The 24,920-nt window shown below is 45.7% G+C and overlaps 1 protein-coding gene across 1 annotated transcript in view; it reads left to right on the top strand.

Moving 5' to 3' along the window:
- Nucleotides 1-24,920, top strand: part of Adam12 (ADAM metallopeptidase domain 12) — a 328,346-nt gene that overhangs the window by 238,886 nt on the left and 64,540 nt on the right. Inside the window, exons 7-11 of the mRNA XM_051145478.1 lie at nt 2,301-2,366; nt 3,640-3,711; nt 10,256-10,425; nt 13,134-13,218; nt 17,078-17,226. Of these exons, the coding sequence (XP_051001435.1) occupies nt 2,301-2,366; nt 3,640-3,711; nt 10,256-10,425; nt 13,134-13,218; nt 17,078-17,226 (542 nt within the window). The remainder of the gene's footprint in view (nt 1-2,300; nt 2,367-3,639; nt 3,712-10,255; nt 10,426-13,133; nt 13,219-17,077; nt 17,227-24,920) is intronic.

The following is a 24,920-nucleotide window of genomic DNA, read 5'->3' as shown; positions in this document are numbered from 1 at the left end:
GTGGCTTTTCATTATGATGTGGTTGAACTTGTCTCTGAGCTTGCAGTTCTTTAAATTCATGAGAAAGTATGTATTTCCCTGAAAACTGCAGAGACAGGAAAATTGTGTTCATGTGTTTGTTTTCATTATCTGGGATTGTGTGTTTCCTAAATGATGCTCCAAGGCCAGTTGGAAATGTCCTCTGGCCATAGATTTCACCCTCCACAGTCTGAAAAGTGTAAATGCCTAAGCAGCCGAAGCTCTTTCTAAGAGTTTTTCATGAAAGATTCATTTATTTCTCCATTTCCACAGCCATGTTTTTGTCTGCATAATTAGCTGAATTTGTTTGTGGTTGAGTAGAGTATTTTAGGGGGGGAGCGAGGGGAGGGTAGGAAAAAAATGATTCCTGGGAGCTGGAATGATGTCTCAATCAATAGAGTGAATTCTGCCCTGGGTTCAGATCCCAGTGCTCATGTAGAGAGCCAGGTGCACCTGCCACCCAGCACTGGCAGAGTAGTAGAGACTGCTGGATTCCAGCGACACGCTGGCAGGCCAACCCAAGTGAAATGATAAACTCCCAGTTCATTGAGAGAACGTGTCTCAGGAAAAAAAAAAAAATCAAGGTAGAGAGAGTTAGAGGAGAAAATGACCATCAAGCTCTGGCTTTCACATGCATTGCCCATGCATGTGTGTTCACCCAAACACACAACCTACAGGAGCATACATACAAACACATACACATGCGTACACGGCAGAGGGGAGGGGAGGAACGAAGGGGTGAACTCTTCTTCTTTGGCCCCTCAGGAAAATGCCCAAGACTCTCATTTCCAGAAGTGTCTCGTTTTGAGCACCCACGGGGGCTGACTTTTGGCCTTTCTGAGTCCGTAGCTGGCACCTCGAAGCCTGCCTGTGCACACAGTTACCACGCCTGACAGTTTCTCCTTGCAGCGCCGTAAAAGCGTGAGAAATTATACCTTTCATGGTACTTTGTTTTCCTTCCTCCATGAGGTTTCCAGATTTCTTCAGGGACACCTAAACTCATGAATCAGCACAGCTGGGCAGCAAGCAGGAACACCACTATAATACAAACATTTTTCTTGTAAAAATCTGTTTGGAAGATTCTGGACTGCTGGAGATCTGTTTTATGAAAGATGTTTCCCTCCAGATTATGTGACTGGAAACCTGATTCAAAGCGTGCCTTCATCCCTCTTGCTTTTGGCTGGACACAAGGCCTGTTTGAGCCTGAAGTCGTAAAGCAGCAGCTTCTGCTGGGAGACCAACCCCCACTTCCTGCAAGTGTGTGTGTTACTGCAGAAACAGAACACTTTGCTTTTTTGTTGTTTTGTTTTGTTTTCGGCGTTTGATTTTGGAGACCACCCTACATGGGTTGTTTTATTTCCCCTAAAAAATGCCTTTGGGATCCTCCTAGTAATTTACAGCAGAGTGGAAATGCCTTCTGAGGAAGACTGATTAAAATGTTATAACCTGCCTCAGAGGCCATCTTGTTTGGATCTGTACCTCCACTGTTGAGCGCCCCCTCCCTGCACCTTGATTGACAGTTGCTGTATCCTTAGCTGCTCTGTTCTTGCCTACCTCAACCCTCCCGTGTCATCTTCCAAGCCTCTTAAAAATTACTATTTCTTCCTGCTCTCTCCCTGTCCTTTGTATTTTGCCTCTCTGCCCCTCCCTTTGCCTCTCTGCTCATCAGCCCAATCGTCCACTGCTTCAAAATATGTGTTTAAATTATTGGCCACAAGCATCCAGTTCCCTGGAGAGAACTCGGCATTTCCCGGAAGGATCACAGAGTGTGTCCTCCGCTTTTCTAAATTGTGGAGCCAGATGCACATGCGAAAGTACAAGAAACTCCAGTGACAAGCTGAACTCCAGTATTGCTTTAGTTATGTCCACAGCCACATGTAATCTGCGACCACAAGCTTTTGCTGGCTGTGGTTCTAGAACGTTTTCTGGAGTTGTTTATGTGCTCGTTTTGTTTAAAAATGACCGTGACTTCTCTTTTGAACCCACAATCAATGTTTCAGCAAAGAATGGTGAGCTCCTCTGGAGAATTTCCCACACAGAGGTGGAAACCAGATCACCCCTGTTGAGGCTTCACAAAAAGATCACTGGGGCTAGGAGTTAATTTCTAGATGGTACATAGCCACAAAGCCCAGGAGAGGAAGTCGCCTCTCCAAATATTGCTGTTCTTGTCTTGTTTGTCTGTTTGTTTACTTGTTTATATTTTTGAGAGGCATGCACAATGAATATTCTGGAAGCCTCAGTGAAGTCTTAAGGAAAACTAAGCTCTTGCTTTCTTTTGGCAGCATAAAAGAGAGACCCTTAAGATGACCAAGTACGTAGAGCTGGTTATTGTAGCAGACAACAGAGAGGTAAGGACCTGTGAAACACCTCATTACAACTGGTTTCAGAAAGAAATGAAAGGACATGCTTTGCCAGTTAGGATGAGCTTTGCCTGCATTGTTGATGTGTTCTTTAAAACCTTGGAGCATTTTTTAAAAATGTGCTTTTCCTCTGGGCAGTGGTGGCAGATGCCTTTAATCCCACCATGTGGAAGGCAAAGGCACACTGATCTCTGTAAGTTCGAGGTTAGTCTGGTCTACAGAGCAAGTTCCAGGACAGCCAGGGCTATTACACAGAGAAACCCTGTGTAATACAAAACAAAACAAAAGTGCTTTTCTGGTCTGAGGAAGCACAGACCATTTAAGATATATCATCCTAGTGTAATAAAATAATTACAAAGTGAACTCCCCAAAATACAGGGTTTCCTTGTAGCTAAACTATCAAGTAAGGAGAATTATCAAGGGGGGAGTGAGAGATGGCTTTAAATTACATTCTGACATTTGGGGGAAATTGGGCATGCCTTAATCTGAATGAATGAATGAATGAATGAATGAATGAATGAATGCTATCCACTGATGGTAGAGAAATTCTTCCCTTTGTGTTAATGGCTTTGTACTGTTGGGGTTTTTGTTTTGTTTTGTTTTGTTTTCTTTCTTTCTTTCAATTCATTTTGAATCAGCTTTCTTTAGGTTGATTATCTTTAGGTTTCTTACCATCCCATTAACATTTTATAAATTGGTGACATTTTTCTCCTAAGCTCATTTAACATACAAGAATGAAAACAGCTTGACAATTTCTCAGAAAACGTCCCATTCTGGAAGGTCAACTTAGAGGAGAGGATGGGAAATTAGTTAACTTTCTGTTCCATTCTCCTTGGATATTGATGTCATGAGCTTGTCTTGCTTCTCGTGTTTAATGTCCAAAAACGAATACAAAGGAAATTTCTCAGGAAGTTAAAAATCAAGCTGATGATAGGAAAAGTGGCTTTGGACAGCCTTCCGGTCGTCCATTTTCTCTTTGCCAAAACGTGTCCCTGTCTCCCTCATTGATGAAGCTGGAAGAGTCACTGAAGTTACTGTCTTAGGAGCCCTTGGCTTGAGCAAGCTGTAGGGAATTAGAGGGACTCCCCAGCTGGGGAAAGTACCTGGCGGGGTGTGAGCTCCTTGCACTGTAAATGTGGGGGCCCCCAGGAGTACAGGATGCCACCCGAGACCAGGTTCACATCTCAGGATATAGGAAGAGGGACCCTGACTGGTACTGATACTGTTACCATTACTAATGCGGGCATTTAAAACTGTTAAGTTTCAGAGGCAAGGAAAAGACCTGGAGAAAGTTAAGCAGCGCTTAATAGAGATCGCGAATCACGCTGACAAGGTAAGTTCCTCCGCAGGTAATTAAACGACTCATGCCAGTGTTGGAAAGCGGGCTTCAGCGCATTATGGGCACTTCCTCTAACTGAACAGAGAGGCCAGGATCTGTCCCTGTGTCCTGTCCCTGGTCTTCTGAGTGCCCAGTCTTCTAAGTGGGTGTTTTCCAGGTCCTGGGCAACTTAGGAGATTCCAGCCCTGGCTGGTCTGGTCTGGACGGTGGTGGCCTTGAAAACTAAGCTTCCTCTAGGATCTAGTCTTGCCAGGAAGTGTTCCAGCCTAAGAGAATTCTGGACAATGCATTAGACAGAATCCCGGTAGGGTGCATTGAAACTCTGAGACCTTGGTTGCTAGGCCTCTTCTCTGCTCTCCAGCGTGGACTAGAGGGTGGGTTCCACAAGCCCCACTGTCAGAACCCAGAGGCTGACTTCCAGCTCAACCACCATGTAAGATTGGGGTTTTGTTTTTGTTTTTTTTTTCCATCAGTATGACAGATACCACACAAAGAAACTATGTGGAGGAGGGGACATTTATTTGACTTTGTGCCTTTGGGAATTTCAGGCTGAGGTCTGCTGACTCCACGGCTCTGACCCACCATGGCAGAGAGGGCTTTGGTGGGACAGAGTTGCCAACTCACAGCAGTCATGGAGCAGAGAGTGGCAAGACGTAGCCCCCAAGTGTATCTTTTCATCACACATGTCCTTGTAGTCCTTAAACTAGGCCCCGCCTCCCAGGATTAGCACCCTAGCATTACTCCAGCCAGGCCTTAATTGATGAGGCCAGAGTCTTCACGATCCAGTCCCATCTCAATGATTGACAGGATCCAAGCCATTTGCAGAAGCTCCTTGGAGAACACTTCCTCTGTGAACATCAGTTATTGCAAGACCCTCATTGGGAACAAGGGAGAGCCCACCATTACTTTGACAGGATGACTTCTGGGAGAAACAGCCCCCGGGGAGGCTGGTTCCTTCTGCAGCCTGCCAGCAAGGAAATAAGAATTCTGTCTGTCTAACACACCCTGCTAGTGATGGTCTGACATAAAGGAATCTGAGCTGTTTGGGGCTGATCACTCTCATCTAAAGTGGGGTTTCTCTGGCCTACACATCAGTGCTGGGGTACATGGGGGCTTCCAAAGACTTTCCTGACTTCTCTTTTGCTGGCAGAGGTGAGGGGAGCACCTGGTCATGAATACTTTAGATGTCCCCTAGAGATTCTCATCTTCTATGTGGCTGTCAGCTCCAGGGCCCAAAGCCAGGAGCTCACCTGGTACAGGGCTGCACTGTGGATGCCACCAGTGGGGAGAAGAAACAAAGCTAAGCTTCTCAGTCGTATAACATGTCTCCTACCATAACAGCCAGGGGAAAAGGAAGGCCTAGATCTAGCTGAGCCCCTCACAGCCAACATAACCGCCTTTCACACAGAGCAGGTTGCAAGGGCTCCTCGCTGAATCTTTCTTTCCAAGCAGTCCTGCTCTGTTCAATTTGAATTTTCAGCCTTTTCAGGAGGAGGAAGATAAATTCATGAATTCATCTTCCATAGATTCATCTTCTTCCTACAAGTGCTTATAGAACACACTGTCCTGGGTTCTGTATATCAAGAATATAGAACCAATCAGACGCCATCCCTCTTTCTCCATCACAGCAGACATACAAGCCCTTCACCCTCCACCCTGCAACGATGCTGTGAGCAGAGGTCTCTGGAGTTGCAAATGAGAGCCAGTCATTTCCTCTAAGGATAAGGACAGGGGTCATTGCAGATGGGACAGTGGCCTTGCAAGGTGGAAGAGAGTGGGGTGAGTTCACTGAGAGCAGGGAATGGCTTGGTCTGCTCCCTCCCATCACAGATACAGTAAGCAGCTCCTTGTGGTGACAGAGTTGGGCCCATGCACACATGCATGTTCACCTGTGGTCATGTGCATACGTGCACGCCTCACTGTGTACATGCACGTGATTGTGTTTATGTGTGAACACAGCACACACAGCTCAGGTGAGAGTTGATGAACTGGGATTTAGACTGACCAAGGTCCCAGGTTTTTCATCAGACCCTTAAGGTTTACTGAACTCTGGAGTAGCACATGGTTTTTAAACATGTTTCAGTAGTAACTCTGTGTATCCTAGAGTGGAGGGATGAAGGAGAATCCTGGTTAGGGAGCCAGTCTTTTGGGAAGGAGGAATGAAGTATGGATCCTGGGAAATATGTCAAGCATAGCACAGGAGTTAAAGCTAGGTCACAGGGACTAAGGCTGTAGGTAAAGTGCTCACCTTCCACGCGTGAAGCACTGAGTCCCACCCCTGACACTATATGAACTGGCCATGATGGAGCTTGCCTAGAATTCTGGCCCTTGGGAGGTAGAGGCAGGAGATCATAAATCCAAAGTCACCTTCACCTATATAGTGAGATGGAGGCTGGCACGGGCCACCTGTGACCTGTCCAAAATGGAAAAGCAGAGTCAAAATCAAGCTAGGGCACCGGAACTCCCTGCAGTGTTTTGTTGTTGTTGTTGTTGTTGGTTTTATGTGACTACTGTTTAAAATACTGTTTCTAAATCTCAGTCTTTCTATTCTGATCTGATCAGCCTGGGATGGGGCTTGACACAGATCCATGCAGAGTTTGCCTTAAAGTGGGTGAGATAAAGAAGAGACAAGAATGTCAGTGAGTGAAAGACATGGATACATAAGAAGCCGGGCCAGCACTCTGCCTTCATTGAGTAAGATCGTCATCTGAAAGCCCTCCTGCTCATCCTGGCCCTCAGAAGCAGAAGGAAATGGTGGGCTACATTAACACATAAGAGAAACTGCAGAAACCGCATTATAGGAAGTGGTACATCTGATCCTCTGCCTTTCCCAGTCTTTACATATCATCCTGAGTTCTATCTTGCTTCGGTTCACAAAACTGAAAATGAGCAAACACGGGGCCTGTTAATAGCTTGTCATGGGCATTAAAGAACAGTATGCCTCTAGAAGGCCTGGTGGACTCTGTCAAGTGTGCCAGCCTGGAGGGAGGGCAGAGCCAATGTGCTGACCATGAAGACACATTTAGGCTTGGTATTTCTGTTCACCTTTCAACAGCCCCAGCTCCTTGAGTCCCCGGAGAGGACAGTCAAACTCTGTATCCACACGTGTCGGCTGGCTCCAGGCAACATTAGACTTCCCAGTTTCTGTTTTTGCAACTGCACTCATGGGATAGTCTCAGCCCAGAGCTCATTGCCTGTCTCAGTGGCCACTTCCTCATTTGCTGACATCTTGTCTCGGTTGGGCATTCTAAATTAAGAACCGTTTACCTGTGTTGGCTTGGAGAGCAAGAAAACCCCAGACTTTGAGGGAAGGGGTGACTTAGAGACAAAGGTGAGATCCTAAAGAGGGTCAGGAAATCCCAGGTAACAGGAATTGAATGTGTGTGTGATGTTCCTGCTTCTGGGAAAAACCATGGGGCATTCCTCCTGGGTCGTGATTATATTGCAGCAGGAGCAGCAGAGAGAGCATCTGCAGGCTGGAACGGTGTACCCTGAATCCATCACTACAACCCAACCTTCTGAAGCTATGACTTCAGCTGCAAGCCTCAGTTGCCATCTTCTGAAGCACTCTCAATTCCTTCAGCTGTCTTTACTCGTGTGACCACGCCCTCTTGTTCCTCCTCCCAAGTTGCCTAAAGAATGCAAGCTCTCCTGGGACCCTAGGGAATTCTACCTCCTTCATTTCCAATCCATTCCTTCTGGAAAGTTTTGACCCCTCTAGCACAGCATTCCCCGGACTTCGCATTGGCGCTCACCGGGCTACCATTATCAGTTAACTGGATTCATGTCCAGTTAACATGGACATGATAGCATGCCCCATGTCCTAAAGCCTTGTGGCGACCTCTGAGCACGTAAGCCAGGGTGAGGCCCTCCTAGTCTTTATTTTCTCTGCTTGTGCCATGTTCTTTCACACAGCAAGAAATGCCAGCAAACATTTGCGCCTGTTGTATACATAGGAGAATCGTTCCGCTGGGTCTCTGACTGTGTCTACATACATTCTGGGGTCCCTGAGCCAGGCAGGCAGCTGCCAGGCTCTATTTGCCCTGCATAGGCCCGACTCACAATATGGGAGGCAGTTTTAATTTTTCACATCATGACATCAGAGTCAGCCTGTCTGTGTGCCAGCCCAGCCGTGCAGTTTATCCGTCCCCTCCAAGCCTCAGTGCCTTGACTCTAAAGATAACAGTTCCTAACTCACAGAATGGCTCTGTGGACTAAACCAGGGCTTAGGAAGCACCTTGACATCAAGCCAGGGGTGTACTTATGCTCACTAAACTTTACTAACACGAACCAAGGCGACCTGCGGGCAAACCAAGGGAGAACATTCAGAGAAGGTGGTAAAAGGCAGTGAGTAATGGCTTGCTGTAGGAATAGATCACACAGAAGTTAACCAATGGCACCAACTTTAGAGAGGAGGTGACAAAGCCTGGAGTCTGGGCTAGGATGTGATTTGAGAGAGCAAACAGAAATAGAACATGTGTGTGTGTGTGTGTGTGTGTGTGTGTGTGTGTGTGTGTGTGTGTGTGTGTGTGTGTGTTTAATACCTGTCTCTGGTTGGCATGATGCTAAGTTAGCGCTGAGAAAGATAATAAGCCAGGCCTGGACAACCTTAGTTCCTGTTTCTATTCAATACTCCTGGGAGGCAAATGGGGTCCGTTTCTCAGAAGACAACCCCCAAAGCTACTTGGGATATCTATTCTGGCCCCGGGGAAGCTCTTAGAAATCTGGCATAAACATCGGCATTGAACATTTCTTTTGAGATTGTTGCAACCTTTGAATATGACACAGCTGGGGATGTCGTCTTGCGCGGTGCCGCTGACACAAACAGGCATCATACAGGATGATCCTAGAACTGTTTTTCCCAGGAAACCCGGGCTGTGAGTTTGCAAATAGGCCAAAGTCCTGTGACGTCTTGATTAAAAGCATACCATCGGACATTTTGCTTATGTAATTGTCTCATTAATGTATTAATTTTACATGGTCTTTGTTATCTGTGTAACCCCAGCTTGGACCACTGTGATCAGCATAGGCTGTGACATAATTCGTGCCCCTGGCTGAGTTTGTCGAGTTCTTCTGCTGATCCTGTTGTGTTCATCATGTGACCCTGGAGATACACAAGGGAAAAGATGGGCTGCCTTGCGTGGGACTGGGAGGCTGGGGTCACATACGCAGCCTTTGGGAGCTCCTTGCACTCTGGCTCACCACATTGGAATGGTGCTTAGCTCCCAAATGTAGAGCTGCTGGGATTCTTGTTCTTTTCTGACCAGATGTTCCTAGAAATCTAGCAGATCTGCTTCTCTCCAGGGTTGGCTGTAATGCTGTCACTAACCCAGCTCTTCTCCTCGTGTATCCAGGGTTTCAGAAGGTGGGGACTTTCTTGTTGTGTGTGGACTTATATGTCACTGGTGTCAAAATAAAGTAATAGACAACAAGGTGACTCGCGTCTTTACCCCCTTAGCTGTGATCACAGAGCCATCTCCCCACCAGTGTGCTGTTACACATGGAGCAAGGGGGATTTGGAGCAATTTGCAGGGCCCTTCCCAGCCTCATCATCTTGACTACAAATGGGAACTATATCAGTTCTTAGCTCTATAGGTGCTTTGTGGACTGGACCATGGGCCAAGAAGCCCTTCAGCATCAACCCTGGGATGGACTGATGTACGGTCCATGTTGGCTAGCCTCTCATGCTGCCTCTCTAGGCTTAGATGAGACAAGCCACCCTTCGACAACTAGAAGGGTTATCTTCCTTCTTATCTCCCATGGGACATGTGTGGAGGGCAGGCAGAGGCTTTGGTGAGGCCATTACTGCCTATATGTAGGGATGAAAGAGAAGACTTGCTTTGGGTCTGCTTGAAGCTTTCTCTCTCAAGCTCCTGTGAGAAGAGCTCCACATGACAGACTTTTCCATCTCAGTTTTTTGGGTTTGTTTTTTGGGGGGGGGATGGTGAGGAAAATATGGTTATAAAGTTGCTGAAGAAGGTTTTGCCAATGCTTCTGTTAAGCCAAAAGGAACTAAACTAACTAACTTGATAAGTGATGCAATATGATTGTCATCAGCAAAGGCTGAGTCTTTGCTGGGAAATTCAGATTTTATTTTAGTACCTCATAGACAGAACACTGTACTTAAAATGAAAATATTATTATTATTGGCAGACATGTATAAATTATCTTCATCCAGTCCTTGTTTTTTCTTGCAGTAGATATTAACTACCAGTATATTAAATGGTAACATGCTCGGCACCCACAGTTAAGTCATGCCAAGTCACTTAAAATGCTCCCTACCAGGCACATACAGGCAGACAGAGAGAAATGGCTGATACCTTTAGCATCAAATTGGTCAACATTTGTGAGTCCAGCTAACCTTTCACTTTGCATCAGGTACTAAGACTAGTTCTTAAATTCTGTTGCCATGGGAACGAAGGTGTACAGAGAGGGATTTTCCTGGCTTACAACAATGGACTTCAAACAGTGAAATCAGTTCCAATTTTCTTTTTAAATTCCTGATAATGTGATCCTCCAAGCATGCCCATTCTTTTAGTTTTACAGACCACTGAACATCCGGATCGTGCTGGTGGGGGTGGAAGTGTGGAATGACATCGACAAATGCTCTATAAGCCAGGACCCATTCACCAGTCTCCATGAGTTTCTAGACTGGAGAAAGATCAAGCTTCTACCTCGCAAATCCCACGACAATGCTCAGCTTATCAGGTGAGACATGCTGTCTTCCTCTACTACAGAAGCAGGCCTGTCTACACATATTTTCCTTGGCTTGCCAAGCCACATCTGTCTACATGGCACACTGAGTCCTGCAAGGGGCTTCCCAGCCTCCATCAGGAGTCAAGCACATCTCTACCTGGCATCAGAGATCCATTGGGAAGTCTCCTGTCCCCCTACTGGACTCTCATTTCCGTTTTCCCCCCATAACTGGCTCTTTTCCTTTATGCTAATTTTTTGGTCTTAGTCATAATAAGATTGCCTCATGTAGCCTATCATTAGTGGCAGGGGGAGGGAGAGGAAATCTGTGTTTTTGCAAGATTGGAGAGCAAGGCATGAGCTAAGATTGTCAGGTTCCTAGGAAACACCAGGGACTTTCTCCTCTGTTGGAGAAGTTCTCTCTGGCTTTCCAGGCCACTGGGTGTCATCCTGGCCGTGTGTTCCTCCTCCAATTAGCATTCATTGACCCCCTGCTGGGACCCAGGTAGATGCTGTAAATGTACCAATGACTGATATTAAACGTTCTTGCTCTGAAAAGTACCTGTCTGCTGAGAGAAAGCGTTAGAGTAGCAACTGCTGTGGAGATGTGAAAAGATGGGGGAGGTATGACTGTCCAGCTGCATATGGTGAGTGACTCCAGGCACCTTTGCATTCAAATCAAAAGAATGTCCCTATATTAGCCTGAATCCATAGGAAGCAGATGGTTTCAGAAACGGCACATGTTTATTTTAATCTTTAGGCACTTTATACTATAATCCGTTTGTTCTCATGCAACTCAAATTACCAAAGCAGCCCTTCAGACACAGGGGGTCAGATCTAGCTTGTTGAACATTTATGAGAAGGGAGCGAGATGGTTCTGCCTCGTGTTCACTTTAGGAAGTGTCTCCATCCACTCTCAGTCTGTCGGCGGTCCCTGCTCCTTTACTCTGGCTGTCTCTCCAGGGTTCCCTGCAGATGTGTTCCATTGCTTCCCACTTTAGGCACTGGCCAGTCCTGCACTATTAAAAGTGCACCTCATGTGCTTTGACCCACCCGGTTAAAGGAATCTGCCCAACCTAAACATCTGGAAATGAGTTAACATCTTCTTTAAGCTCCTTAATGTACTTGTATGTATAGTTGTAACTGTTCATACGGTTTGTGTTTATGAGCAGCTGTAAACACAAAGGCTGAATGAAGAGACTACTGCTGTGCATGTGAGTGTATACTCAGTCCCCTACACCTGAGTTCTCCATACCTGTGGATCTAACCAGCCTCAAATCAGAAATGTTAAGAGAAAAAGTTGTATTTTTACCGAGCGTGCGCAGACCTTCACCCCTGTCGTCTCTGAACAACTCAGTATAATGGCTGACTGACAGCTTACATCGCATTAAGGACAAGTAATCAAGAGATCGGGTTATATGAACCCATAGGTTCTATGCAAACACAATGCTATTTTATGCAGGCAATTGAGTATCTTCGAATTGTGGAGCCCTCAGAGGATTCTGAGTTTAATCCCCATGGATAGCAAGGGATGGCTCTAGTACCATAGATAGATAAATAATTGACAAAAGAAGGAAATAAAGAAAAAAGGAATAAAAGAAAAAGAAAACTAAAGAAGAAAATAGAAATGCAATGAAGGAACAGTGATTTTATATACTTATACCCTCTGTCCAACTAATCATTGTGAAGATATCTAAGTTTTATTTTATTTACATGTATGGGTGTTTGCCTGCATGTATGTCTATGCACCACATGTGCCTGATGCCCACAGAGGCCAGAAGAGGAAGTCGAATCTCCTGGACCAGAGGGACAGACAGTGTGAACTGCTATCTGGGTGCTGGGAATTGAATCCAGGTCCTCTGAAAAATCAGCCAGCTCTTAACCATTGAGCCATCCCTCCAGCCCCGTATTTGAACTTTTCAAATTCTAACTGCATTGTCTGTGTCAGTTCATGGTCAACAAAACATGACTAAGTCACTTGATTACTTTTTAGGAGTCCAACAAATACAGCGTTAAAAATTTTAATGCATGAGGCTGGGACTAATAGACACGCTTGCCTGAAACGGTTGGTTAGTGTGATTAGATTCATGATCAGGTTGAGATTCCCAGAAAGGAGAACGCCTACATGGAAGCCACAAAGTTCCCTTCCACAAGCTTTCTGCCTGGTGCCAAGGCTTTGTGGGTGCTTCCTTGCTACACACTGGCTCTGGAGGAGTGGCTGCTTTTCTGACGATTGCAATCTCAGAAGCTGTATTGGCAGAACACTTTGAAGGAGTTCGTGTCTGGAAGATGAGTTACACAGGAAAGCAAATCCCAGCTACAATAGAAAATCTCCTGAGCTGTCTCCTGTACTTCCTTTAGCAAACAGTGATTCCCAGCAACTTCTCAGCCTTTCCACCAGCAGGCATCGTTTCAAAAGAATAGCTCCCTACAGGAAGCGGGCAGACTGCAACTTATAAATACAAAGTAACGCCTGGGCCTGGCCGCTGTCAGAGTCTAGACAGCAAAACTCTACAAAAATTATGGAGCCATCTTGCAACTGGAAAAGTAAATGTGTAATGAAAAAAAAAAAAAAAAAGATAAAAATCATGAGAATACTGCTCCCTCATGGGGCCCTGCATCCTTGAACATTCTATGCAGGACGGCCTAACAGGATGGTGCAGTGTTGGGAAATGCATCGGTAATGTGTGAAACTAAAGGAAGCTCTTCCTTTTGGTTTTTAGTGGGGTTCACTTCCAAGGAACCACCATCGGCATGGCGCCCATCATGAGCATGTGCACTGCAGAGCAGTCTGGAGGAGTGGTCATGGTAAGCCAAAGATGTCCAGGAGATGTCTTCCCTGCTTACTGGTCCCTCTAGGAAATCCCCATATCTGTCAGATCTCATGCTGTTAGCTCCTTCCCAGTGGTGCTTTCTAGATTTACCCCTAACTTTTAACCCACCTATATTTATGATTTATTTTTCCACATGTGAGGGACAGTTTAGAAGACACAGGGAAGACAGGCATTGAAGAATAGCCCTTTCTGTGGAGAAATATCTCACCTGGGACTATTGGTCAAAGTAGCTCAAACCAGGAATGTTACCTGGTGTTGGCATGAGCCAGGATGTGGGGGTTGCCCTCTGTGCTCCGTTTTGTTTTGTTTCAGTTCGTTTTGGGGACAGGCGGTGGATAGACTGTGGTCTCGACAAATGTTGCCTCTCAAGTAATTTTTTGATGGTTCTGCCGCTGCGCCCAGCAGTCAGAAGTTTGAGGTTTTTCACCACGTACCATTGCAAATGCTTTCCATACCTTCTGGCTGGAGTACAATTTGTCTTTATCGTAACCTTATTCTTGGAAGGCAGAGGCCTAGGTTTATTGCTTTACAGGGGTAACTTTGTCATATACGGGCCTATATATGTTTGTAAAAGGAAACACAACAAGAAGCATGTTTGAGATTTCTTACGCGTTTAATGGAAGGAACTGCTGTCCAAAGTGGAGGCAGGAGGGGGGCTCCCTCCCACTCCAGCCCTTTCAAACGTTCTTGAAGAGATTCTTTTTTTTTTTTTTCATTTTTAAAAATAATTTATTCAGATTGCATCCCAATTGTGCATCCTCACTTGTATCTTCCTGTTCCCCCCTCCCTTTTTCACCCTATTCCTCTCGCCTAGACCTGTGACAGAAAGAGACCTCCTCCCCCACCATATGATCACAGCCTATCAGGTCTCATCCTGGTAGCCTGCCTCCCCTTCCTCTGAGTGCCACCAGGCCTCCCCACCAAGGGGAAGTGGTCAAATAGCGGCCACCAGAGTTAAAAGGGATTTTTATACCAGAATGTCCCTTGAGAATCTAGTGCCCACCATAGTACCAGCTCTCAGACAGGGAGTATCCTCGGAGCCCATCTCTCGTCTGTCCATCTCTGTTAAACAAACACACTCTAGCCCTCCCAAGAAGCCAAGACTCCCTCCCTGCCCTTCATACGTGTCTGTGAGAGTTCTGTTGTAGCAAAGGGTGGGAAACAGTTACATTTTGCTGAATGCTATTTTCTCTGCATACTGCCTAATCTAATCTTTCTACTGACAGTACATAAACATTTTCCTCCGGTCCAGGAGCAGTGGTAGGTAATTTATGCAAGGATGCATTGCGTGGGCAGGCAATGCGGAGGGCCTGCACCCACTGGCTGGCTTGCTGGCTTGAACCAGCTCCTCTCAGGTTTCCTTTGAACATGGAAGAAGCCCTGCCGGTGATCTCCACCATGGAAGGCACTGGAAAGTTTGGGTTTTGCTGGTGCCAGGTTAATTTCAAGTCAGATCACAGCTATGTTTTCATAGGACAGATTGTAAAGTTTTAAGAGGGAGTAATTTTCAGTTTCATGGTGCTACGGTTAGTCGCTACTGACTTTGCCACTTAAAACGGGTACATACGTGTTCAGGAGCCAAAATGGAATTCTTCATAAGCAAAGTGGGTCCTACCCCTGCACATGTTGAAGCCCCATATGCCCCACATGACAGGGTAAAAAACTTGTTAGCTCATACCCCATGCTCTATTTCCATAACCATAATTACCAACAGCCCCTCTTTGAAATCATGCAGGAAAAACTGTTTTAAATATGTTAAAGTAAGATGCAAAATAGATGCAACTTATTTGCTGTGCCATTGAGACTCAAGTCAGGCCCAAAGGCAGGTGGATCTCTGTGAGTTCAAGGCCAGCCTGGTCTACAAAGCAAGTCCAGAACAGCCAAGACTACACAGAGAAATCCTGTCTTGTTGGGTGGGGGTGGGGGAAGGTTAAAAAGAAAAAAAATAGCTCATGGTACTGCTCTTCCAGAGGACATGGGTTTGGTTTCCAGTACCTAAGTCAAGCAGCTCCTGACCACCCCCAACTCCATCTCCAAGGGACCTAATGCCCTCTTGTGGGCCCCATGGCCCCTGCACTCACGTGGGCAAACCCACCCACGACACAGTCATATACACACATAATTTTAAAAATAAATAATTTTTTAAATACATTGGCTTTACCAATTAGATGGAAAGTAATATCTCTACACACACCATTTTTATCCCACAAAGAAATATCGCATAGGATGGAAATGCCAACATACAGTGTATTTAACTTCTGTAGGATTCATGAGGCAACGGAACCAATATCCTGCCCAGACCTAAACCATCCACAGGAGCTTTCTGCTACTGCATCCTGAAGTTCGAGCCATGCATAATAGCAGTGACCATCACAACACCCAAGGAGCCTCAATACAGAGAAAAGAAGTAGTTGACAAGAAGAGCTAAAAACATGATTTCTAAGACCATTTTCCATTGTTTTAAGATAAGGCAACTGTTAGTTTTTACTTAAAGCCATGCCTTTATATCTAACTAATCTAAAAAAGGAAAAACAAACAAACAAACAAAACCCTCTTGATATGGGCATAGTACAAGGTGTTTTCTTCCTACTTGTAAACAGATACAAAGGGTTTATTGGTAGTCCTTAAGAAAGATTGTATAAAATCATTTATGCGTGATGTAGAGCCACTTAAACAACTGAAAATAAGACTGCTGCTACAGAGCATAGACAGAAGAGCAGCAGCTAAGCACTCTTGAGGAACAAGTTCCTTGAGTTTTGTGCCAAGCATACTAACTAACTTCAGCCTTCCGCATGTGACAGTGGCAGCATCCGCTCCGTCAAGGCACCTTATTAAGGGTTGATTCCCTGAAATGTAAAATCTGTAATATTTCTACAACAGGAAACTGTGAAATGTAAATGAAATAATTTATCAGAAATTCCATCTATCCGAAGAACAACTTGCTTCCTAGATACACTATTTTGTCCTAGACAATAAGGCTACTGACAGCTCTGCCCTTTACCTTGCTGTCCTGATGCCTCAGGTAAATCAGAGGGTTTTTCTAAAACATAGTATCTTATGCTCTCCTGCACATGTTTTTGGAAAAACCTGTTGTCTCTTTCCTGGGTGACACAAACCAAACTTCAAGCAAGATACTCATTTGCCCCAAGGTATGAACACCTTTTCCAAAACTCCGTTCGCTAGCAGAACTTCTATAAATCACATCTCAGATTAAGTTACATCACTGTGCTGTTAGTTATATTTGAGTGTCTGCTTCAGCCAAGCTATCCAAGTATTCAACTAAGCTAGAGGTAGCCAGCCGTGCTTGTTAACAGCAAGAGGTTAATGTGAATCCCAACAGCTCCATCAGAGACTCGGGACCCCTCTGTCTGAGTCCAAGGTCAACTTAGAAGGCCAACAAGACTGAGACAAAACTGAACTGCAGTCTTAATTCAGCCAGCATGACCAGCTGTTATTGACAGGTGTCAAGAACTTTCCCAGAATCCTCCTCTACCAGACAGGGTTACATCCAGCTGTTTAGGGTTGATTTGAAAACAGCTTTCCTTCAGCATCCTCTTGATCAGGCAGCCTTTACTTTGTCTCTCTCAGTGGTGTTTTACAGAGGGGAGATGCACCAAGAATCCTCAGGTGTGATGAGACAGACCTCAGCAGAACCCACAAATGGGCTTAATTAAATAGGCCAAATTAGTTCCCTTGTTCAGAGTCAATAGCAAGGCTCTGTATTGGACCTTTATGGGGGAATCCAGTTAAACAAGTGTGAATGAGAAGAAGACGAGCAAAAAAAGGCCAAGCAGATGTGAACTGTAAAACTGTGCTTTCGTGTTCTCTCCGAGGACCATTCAGACAGCCCCCTTGGAGCTGCCGTGACCTTGGCACATGAGCTGGGCCACAACTTCGGGATGAACCATGACACGCTGGAGAGGGGCTGCAGCTGCAGAATGGCTGCAGAGAAAGGGGGCTGCATCATGAACCCTTCCACTGGGTAAGTGCCGGCCTCCGGTGGCCCAACAGTTAGCTGTGCACAGCCTGAAGTGCGTGCTGAGAGATGTCTCAGCCAAAGAGGAAAGAGCCTCCCTTCCTGGTTTTCTGATTGAAGAACCCACAGACATCTCCCGAAGGAGATTTGTGCGCAGGTAGCAGGAGTGGCTTGTGTCCTCTGGGGAGCCACAGACAACCAGCCTCAATGCCACAGAGCACAGAGGCTAGCCTCTTCCCTGGGAAGCAGTGGGTATGGGTGCTCTTATTTAGAAAACCACAAAGTGCCTTACAATCTAAGCCCACGTTTGTGATTTGAGCATGCTTTCAGAATTAAAATGCATCATGTGTCACAGAAGGTCTCCTCCTGCAGCACCCTGGGTCAAAGGTGCCCTCTACCTCTGCTTGGATTGGGGGTGGGTTACAGTGTCACCAGACCTTAGGAGTTTGAAGGAAATGACTTTCTAATCTCACTGTTGAAGCCCTCGAATGAGGTGGACACAGGTGCCACCAGAGGAGATTCAAGATGCAGATGACTCCAACAGCCTGTTCCAAACTGGAGTGGAGGGCTGACTTAGGCAAGTTTAGAAAAAAAAAAAAGCACACACTATGTATGGTGCATGTCCCTTATAGTAAAACCCAAGGCCATGTAGACACTTCCATTGTGGAATATCCCCAGCCAGGCCTGCTGCCTAAGTTTGCTGAGTTTATGACACTAGGAGCAAAAAGTGTTGACTGAATGACCCTAACAATTGGGCTCCATGAAGCCTCGCTGGCAAGGAGAAAGCACTATGTGAGGGAGAACACCTGCCTGTGAGCTCTAAGTCCCAGGCGAGGGGAGGACTGTTGAAGAAAGTGGTCTTGCCTTCTCAAACAACATGTAGAGGGGCTCCCTACCACATGGTTTGTAGGACACCAATAATGGCCACACAGCCCATTTCAAAGCATTGTCCCCTCATGCCAGTGACAGTGCCCTTCACAGCAACTTACTGCTACCTTGAGTCACCCTCATTGGTCCTCAAAATCTGCAGGGGCAGCCTTTTAATTCGTGGTTCTGCCTTCGGCATAATTCAGTGAAGTCATTGAGGCCTTGTTTAGTGGTAACAGAAACCAAGGACCTGACTGAAAGTGAGAGTAGTTTGAAGCAACACTGCCAGGGAGTTTCAGGCATGGCCCACCCTTGGCCCACAGGCTACATGCAACCTAAAATAAAGACAGACTTGGCTCAATGCAAAACCGTACACCCACTTAAAACATGATGAGATATTTCTTTCATAGCTTCGTTTTTACAACTTGGTCGTGAGGTTCTCGAGTGTGAACTTTATAGATGGCATCATGTCATCTCAGTTCTGGCCTGATTGTTCTTATGACCCGATTGCTCTCTGCACACAGGCAGAGGAGCCAGCCCTGGGCATTTATGAGCCTTGTTAGCAAAATGCATAGATCCATCTGTACGTCTTTTCTGCCTCCCACTTACCCTCTTGAATGAGATGCACCGTTTGAGGTACTCAGCTGAGGAAGACCCTATAGCCCTAAAGATGAGAGACATCTGCAGGCTTGCTCTCTAGCACTCTTGGGGGTTTTTTGTGTGAGCTCTCTCTCTCTCTCTCTCTCTCTCTCTCTCTCTCTCTCTCTCTCTCTCTCTCTCTCTCTCTCTCTCTCTCTCTCTGGCAGGTGTCCATAGCAGTGCTGAACAGTGCAAGGCAAATTACCCTAGAGGTATCTGAACCCCTCAGGTAGAAATGACATTGTTAAGAGCTCAGCAAAACATTTCGAAAGCTTCCCCACACACCAGGGGCTTGCTAATAGCCTCTATTTGATTTATTCCTTATTAGCAATGTCAGAGTTTTCTCTTTTGCTGAGCTTGTATTTTTTGTGTAAATCTTTTACTATTTGGTTCTCATTTATGATCCCACATCCCTGTCCAGAGAGTGGTGTTTTTAATTTTCTCAGACGGAAAGCAACTTCCTAAGCAAGTGGGAGAATTAATCACAAAAGCCCATAGTGAGAAGAGAGGCAGGGGGGCCCAGACAAACCCCCATCATCCATCACCCATGGAGGAATTTCCCAGGCTGCTCCAGCATTATCTCATAGTGGTGGTCCCCTTGCCTCATGGGGTCCCTGGGAGAGGAGGGGGAGTGGATTGGATGAGATCATGTGCCTCTGTAAATTATAAATCACTCTTCAAAGACAAAGGAGTGTTAGTATCATTTAGCACACAGGGACAGCAAGCACAGAAATTGAACCTTTGTCAGAATTCCCACTGAGCTAAAAGGACTTCGGTTGCTCTGGCTGATTTTAAACTCTGGCTTCTTCCTCCCTGATGATCAACCGATGGGCAGTTAGTATCAAAAATGTTGCCTAATTGAAGTCTGAGCCTGAAGGAAACTCAGAAAGAGATAGTAAGGGCTCAGAATAAAAAAGAAACAAATACCAGAAGTGGACAAAAGGGCGAGACCGTGTCCTGTAGAGAACTTGGTTTTCCTTTAACACAGTATTCCTATAACATAACTCTAAAACCTTGAATCCTCACCCCTGACAAACGGGACTGGAAGGACTGCAAATACAAGTATAGAGCAGAGCCCTGTGCAAACCAGGGTGCCTGATTTCCCTGCACACGGCAGCCGCAGCTAGAGGGAGTTTCCCTATGGCTTGTCTCATTAATTACCAGGAGCCTATGAGTGCATGCGTTTTATGTCTCTGGAGACTAAGCATACGAGACCTGCCTTGGAAATTACTCTTTGGCATATGTGGTGTCTGGAGGTTTGTGTGGGAGTTCAACTTAGCAGCATCCATCCATTAAAGGGCTCCTTGCAGCTTTCAGTCTTCCTGGGTTGAGTATGCTGTGTTCACAGAAATAAGAACAGAGGAGTGGTAAGAACACTTTTAGAGTTAGCGTGATCATCAGTATAACTTGTTACATTGGGGAAAGGCTGGGGTTTACACTTACAGAGTCACTGGTTGTAGTGACATGCTGAAGAATTCTGGAATTTTGGGTTCGTTTTAATCCCCAGGTGTGGGGATGTGCAGCTCCTTCAGTGCTCTAGCAGAAGTGTCATTTTGCCAGCTGCAGATCATTTCTACGATTGTATTGTGTTTGGAATTCTGGGGAAGTTTTCAGAAGGTCCATAAGTGCTAGAGCCCCTGTCGGTGGGTTGGTGGTTGGGTGGTCATTTAGGCAGGTTGGTTGTGCTTTGTTGGTAGACATGGCCCAAGAAGAAACAAGAAGAAAGAAATTAGATTCATGGATTTTTTTCCTAGTTCCTCTCTCCCCTCTATCCTTGTTTCTCTACTATCTAGTATTAGATGGTGAAATGGTAGTGGGGGGGGGGCGTAAAGGTTGGGAAGAAGAAAAACCCCCAAAGTAGCAAAGAACAGCTACAACTGGTTCCTCTAATTTTTGCAGAAATTGTATTATTGAGAACTGGGCACTTAGGCTGTCTGGGAGGAATGCATTGGAATTGGCCGTACATCATGCTGTTTGGTGGATGGTGGCTACACACCCATTATAGGACAGACTCATATCTGTTTGGTTCCCGTTATGACCCCACACTTCTGTGCCGAGAGTGGCGTTTTTAATTTTCTCAGAGGGAAAGCAACTTCCTAAGCAAATGGGTGAATTAATCACAAAATCCCAAAGTGATGGAGATGCTGAGGTGGGGGGAGGGGGGAGGATTTGTATTATTATGGTAGAAACAGATGAGAAAAACAGCCAACAACTCTCCTGTAAGTTGAAGTCTCATACCTGGTCAACGTGCTGAGAATAAGTGACTATTCAATGCTCAGTTATAAATGGGGCGTGTACATCAGTGCCTCCAAGGCTCAGAGAACACCAGTGAATAAGAAGCAGAAAGAACTGAAAGCGCAGGAGGAGGCTGGGGAACGGTAAAGAATGCTAACTTCTGAGCATGCTGAGACTGTTTCACTCTTGAACTCACCGGAGTTGTGATCGCCTTCACAATATCTGTGAAAGGGAGGGGCCCAGCAACATCCAGCACATAGAAAGAGGAGAGGCACATAGGCCTCACTCTCTCTGAGGATTTACCTGAGTAGTTAATGGGGTCAATGAAAGGAGAAAAGGCATTTTCATGATGGGTGTATCTACTGATAAGATGTCCTTGTTATCAATAAACCTCTGCCCATTCGGCCATAAGCTACCCTAATGAAACTCACTGGCTCACAAAAACCAACAAACAACCATGAGGGTACAGTGGGGCTGTTTGGGAAGGGGAAAGGGGAATGGTGGAAGTGCAAGGGGTAAAGGATAAAGGGGGAAAATATGTACACATACAAAAATGTCATAATGAGGTAAGCAGTGGTGGTGCACACCTTTGATACCACCAGCATTTGGGAGACAGAGGCAAGGGGATCTCTGAGTTCAAGGCCAGCCTTGTCTACATAGTGAGTTCCAGGTCAGCCAGAGCTATACAGAGACACTGTCTTGAAGAAAAGAAGAGAAGAAGGAAAGACAGAAGGAAGGTATGGAAGGAAGGGAAGGAATGAAAGCTATTATTTATAATTACTATATGCTGATTATAAACAAGCAAATAGAGAGCTGGTGACATGTCTCAGCCAATAAAGTATCTGCTGCACACGCATGAAGGACCCCAGCTCGGGTCCCCAGCGCCCAGTTCTAAAGCTGAGCACAGGGCTGGGGCCTGCAATCCTATGCTGGGTGAGCTCAGGTCCCCGGTGCCCTCTTACAAAGCTGAGCACAGTGTCTGGCACTTGTAACCCTAGTGCCCGGAGATTCCTGGTGCTTGCTAGCCCACTAGTCTAACCAGTCAGCCAGCTCAGGTTCAGGGAAAGATAACTGTAAAGTAAGTTGGAGAGTGAGGAAAACACCCAGTGTTGACCTCTTGTCCAACACACACACACACACACACACACACACACACACACACACACACATGCATACAGGCTCATACAAGTATACAGTCACATATGCACATGTACACAGCTGCACACAGACAGCAGGAGCCTTGATTTCAGAGAATTAGCATTCATTGTAGTGGAGAGACAGGTAAGAAATATGGAGGTGACAAGGTGAACCAGGCAGAGTTCTGACAGAAGGTTCTATGGGTATGGGGGGGGGGGCCTCTGAGCATCTTATATATTCTATCTAAGCAGGCCTGGGTACCATAGCATCCATCTGTAGGCACTTGTGGTTCTCACCCTTACTAGTACTGCAACCCTTTAAATACAGTTCCTCATGTTGTGATGACCCCCAACCATAAAATTATTTTGTTGTTACTTCACCACTTTAATTTTGTTACTCTTCTGAATGGTAATGTGAATAATATCTGGTGTGCAGGTTATCTGATATGTGACCCCTGTGGGGGTCACGAACCATGGGTTGAGAACCACTGCTCTGAGAGTTAAGGTGAAATCCTGAAACTCAACCATGGCTCCGCATTTCAGATCTTCCCAAACACGACCAACAATTCAACCCCTAGGAACACAACACCTAAGTTGGAAGGGGGTGAGCTGAGATTGCATCTGGGAGCAAAGGCCAGAGTAAGAGCCATCTATATATAGAAAGAGAGATGGAATTGAGCAGAAGTGAGGCTGAGCCCTCCCTGAGCATCTTCAGCGCATCCCATGCTATGCAAGCAAAAGCCAGAGTGATAGCCTTCCAGGGATTGAGCAGAAGCAAGGCGATCCCCTCCCTGAGCATCTCCAGCACATCCCATGCTATGGAATTTCTCTTTGAAAGGATTTGCCTGAAAAAATGTGTGTCAAGGGGGTGGAAAAAGTGGTGGTTTCCTGGGAAAGCTCCCAGAGGCTGATAAGGAGTACCAGAGCCCAAGAGTCATCGACACAGAACACACACCCCATCAGAACCTACCCCCTTGTGAACTCTGAGCAGCTGTGTAAGATCACAGAACACTCTGACACAGAGGGATTTGCGGAAGATGGGGTTGAAGGCACTTAGGTCTCTGAATCATCTCATTTGAGAATGACAAGGGCCTTGCGGGGGCAGCTCTCAGTGAAAAGCTTTTTTAAAAAAAATCTTGGTCATTTTTCTCAAAGTGCTGGGATAAATGATGGAAATCTTTATCCAAGGAAAAGAAAAAAAAAATGGAGAGCCTCAGTGACAAAAGGAGGGCTCTGGGAAGATGAAATATGACTGGTTCAAATCAGCTTAATTATCCAGCCAGCATCCTCAAGTCAGCTACATCCTGACTTTAGCTTAGGGAAAACTGGCCTGGCAGGAGGATAAACCGGGTGGGAAGGCCTCATTAATGTACAGCATGCTCTTATTTACTCCCTGGGTAAGCAGATATAGCTTACTGGAAAATAAAAAGGGTTGTCGGCAACTTCAAATACTTTATAATAATGGTCCCAGAGCAGAGCAGAATTGTCCTCTTCTCTCGAGCTTGACACTTCATACGCATTGCTCCTTGAGTATACAGTCCAGGGGAAATGACACAGGAAGTGTGCCATCTTCCTCAGTGGAGGCCACTTGTGCTGTCCTGGGTCAGTGAAGAGGACACAAGAGTATCTACTTTAAAACTAGGGGGAACTGACCCTCAGAAGCCCAACAAGCCACCAAGTTTCTGAATCATCTGAGCTGAAGCCCAGGGATATAAAGCTGAGTCACCTCCTAATATTTTTGTCACATGAAAGTAGCCATAGCCATATTTGGACTTCATCTCTAAGCCTGTACAACTTCTGGGAGGCAGAAGACGGCACCATTTTAAGGCTGGTTAGGTCTGCAAAGCTCATACAAGTTACATCACTACAGAAGAGAACCCTTGCCTGTCATAGCCTCTTTCATCCAGCATGTTATGTGTGAAGACACTACAGCTGAAGTTCTCCCTGATCCCAGTCCCTCCCACATGGCCTCTTCCTCTTCCTAGAAAGTGGCACAGAAGCTTTTACATGAAGGCAAAGGTAACCTCTGGTCCTCTTTGCAACTACGCTCTCCAGAAGGAACCATGTTCTGCTCCATACTTGGTGTATCCATTGCTGAATCATCAGCACTAAGAACAGCATGCAGCATGCACTAGAACCAACAAGTCCGGGTGAAAGGGGGGCAGGGTGGATTGATGGATGCATTCTAAGTAGCTGGATGAATCAGGGGAGATAAGTGAATGAATATAAATAGATAGATAGATGGGTGGGTGAGCAGGGAGGTGGTGGGTGGGTAGCTGTGGAGGTGGATGGCTGAGTAGATAGATGAATGGGTGAGTGGCTGACTGGATGGACAGGTGGATGGATTGATGGGGGAAAGATGGGTGGGTTGGAGATTGGTGGGTGGTTGGGTGGATAGGGGAAGGAATGCATAGTTAGATTGATGGGTTGGTTGGTGGATGGGTGATGGATGGGTAGATAGACTGGACAGCTAGATGGATGGATCAGTGGTAATTACAACACAGTCATTTGTTTCATATTTTAATGACTACAGATCTAGAGGGAAAATTGTATGATCATCATTGCTTTATCAAATCTAGCATTTATACAACTTCCATTTTCCCTTTTTTTTGTATTCACCATATTTTTATATAGTGGGATTACAATAGCTTACAAGAAGAGACTCAATATAATCAATAGAAAATCTTTAAAACAAACTAAAAGTAGGAGCTGCGTAAACACACAGGATGAGAAGGCCAAGCCTGTTACCATTCTGTGTGCAATCCATGGAAAGCAAGATGAGAGAATTTTACTTTGCAAATGTGGGGTCTTCCCTGTGGGGCT

This window comes from Acomys russatus, chromosome 5, assembly GCF_903995435.1.
Source record: "Acomys russatus chromosome 5, mAcoRus1.1, whole genome shotgun sequence".
Lineage (NCBI taxonomy): Eukaryota > Metazoa > Chordata > Mammalia > Rodentia > Muridae > Acomys > Acomys russatus.
Note: the sequence above shows the minus strand (reverse complement) of the source record. Positions and strands in the feature narration are given on the sequence as shown.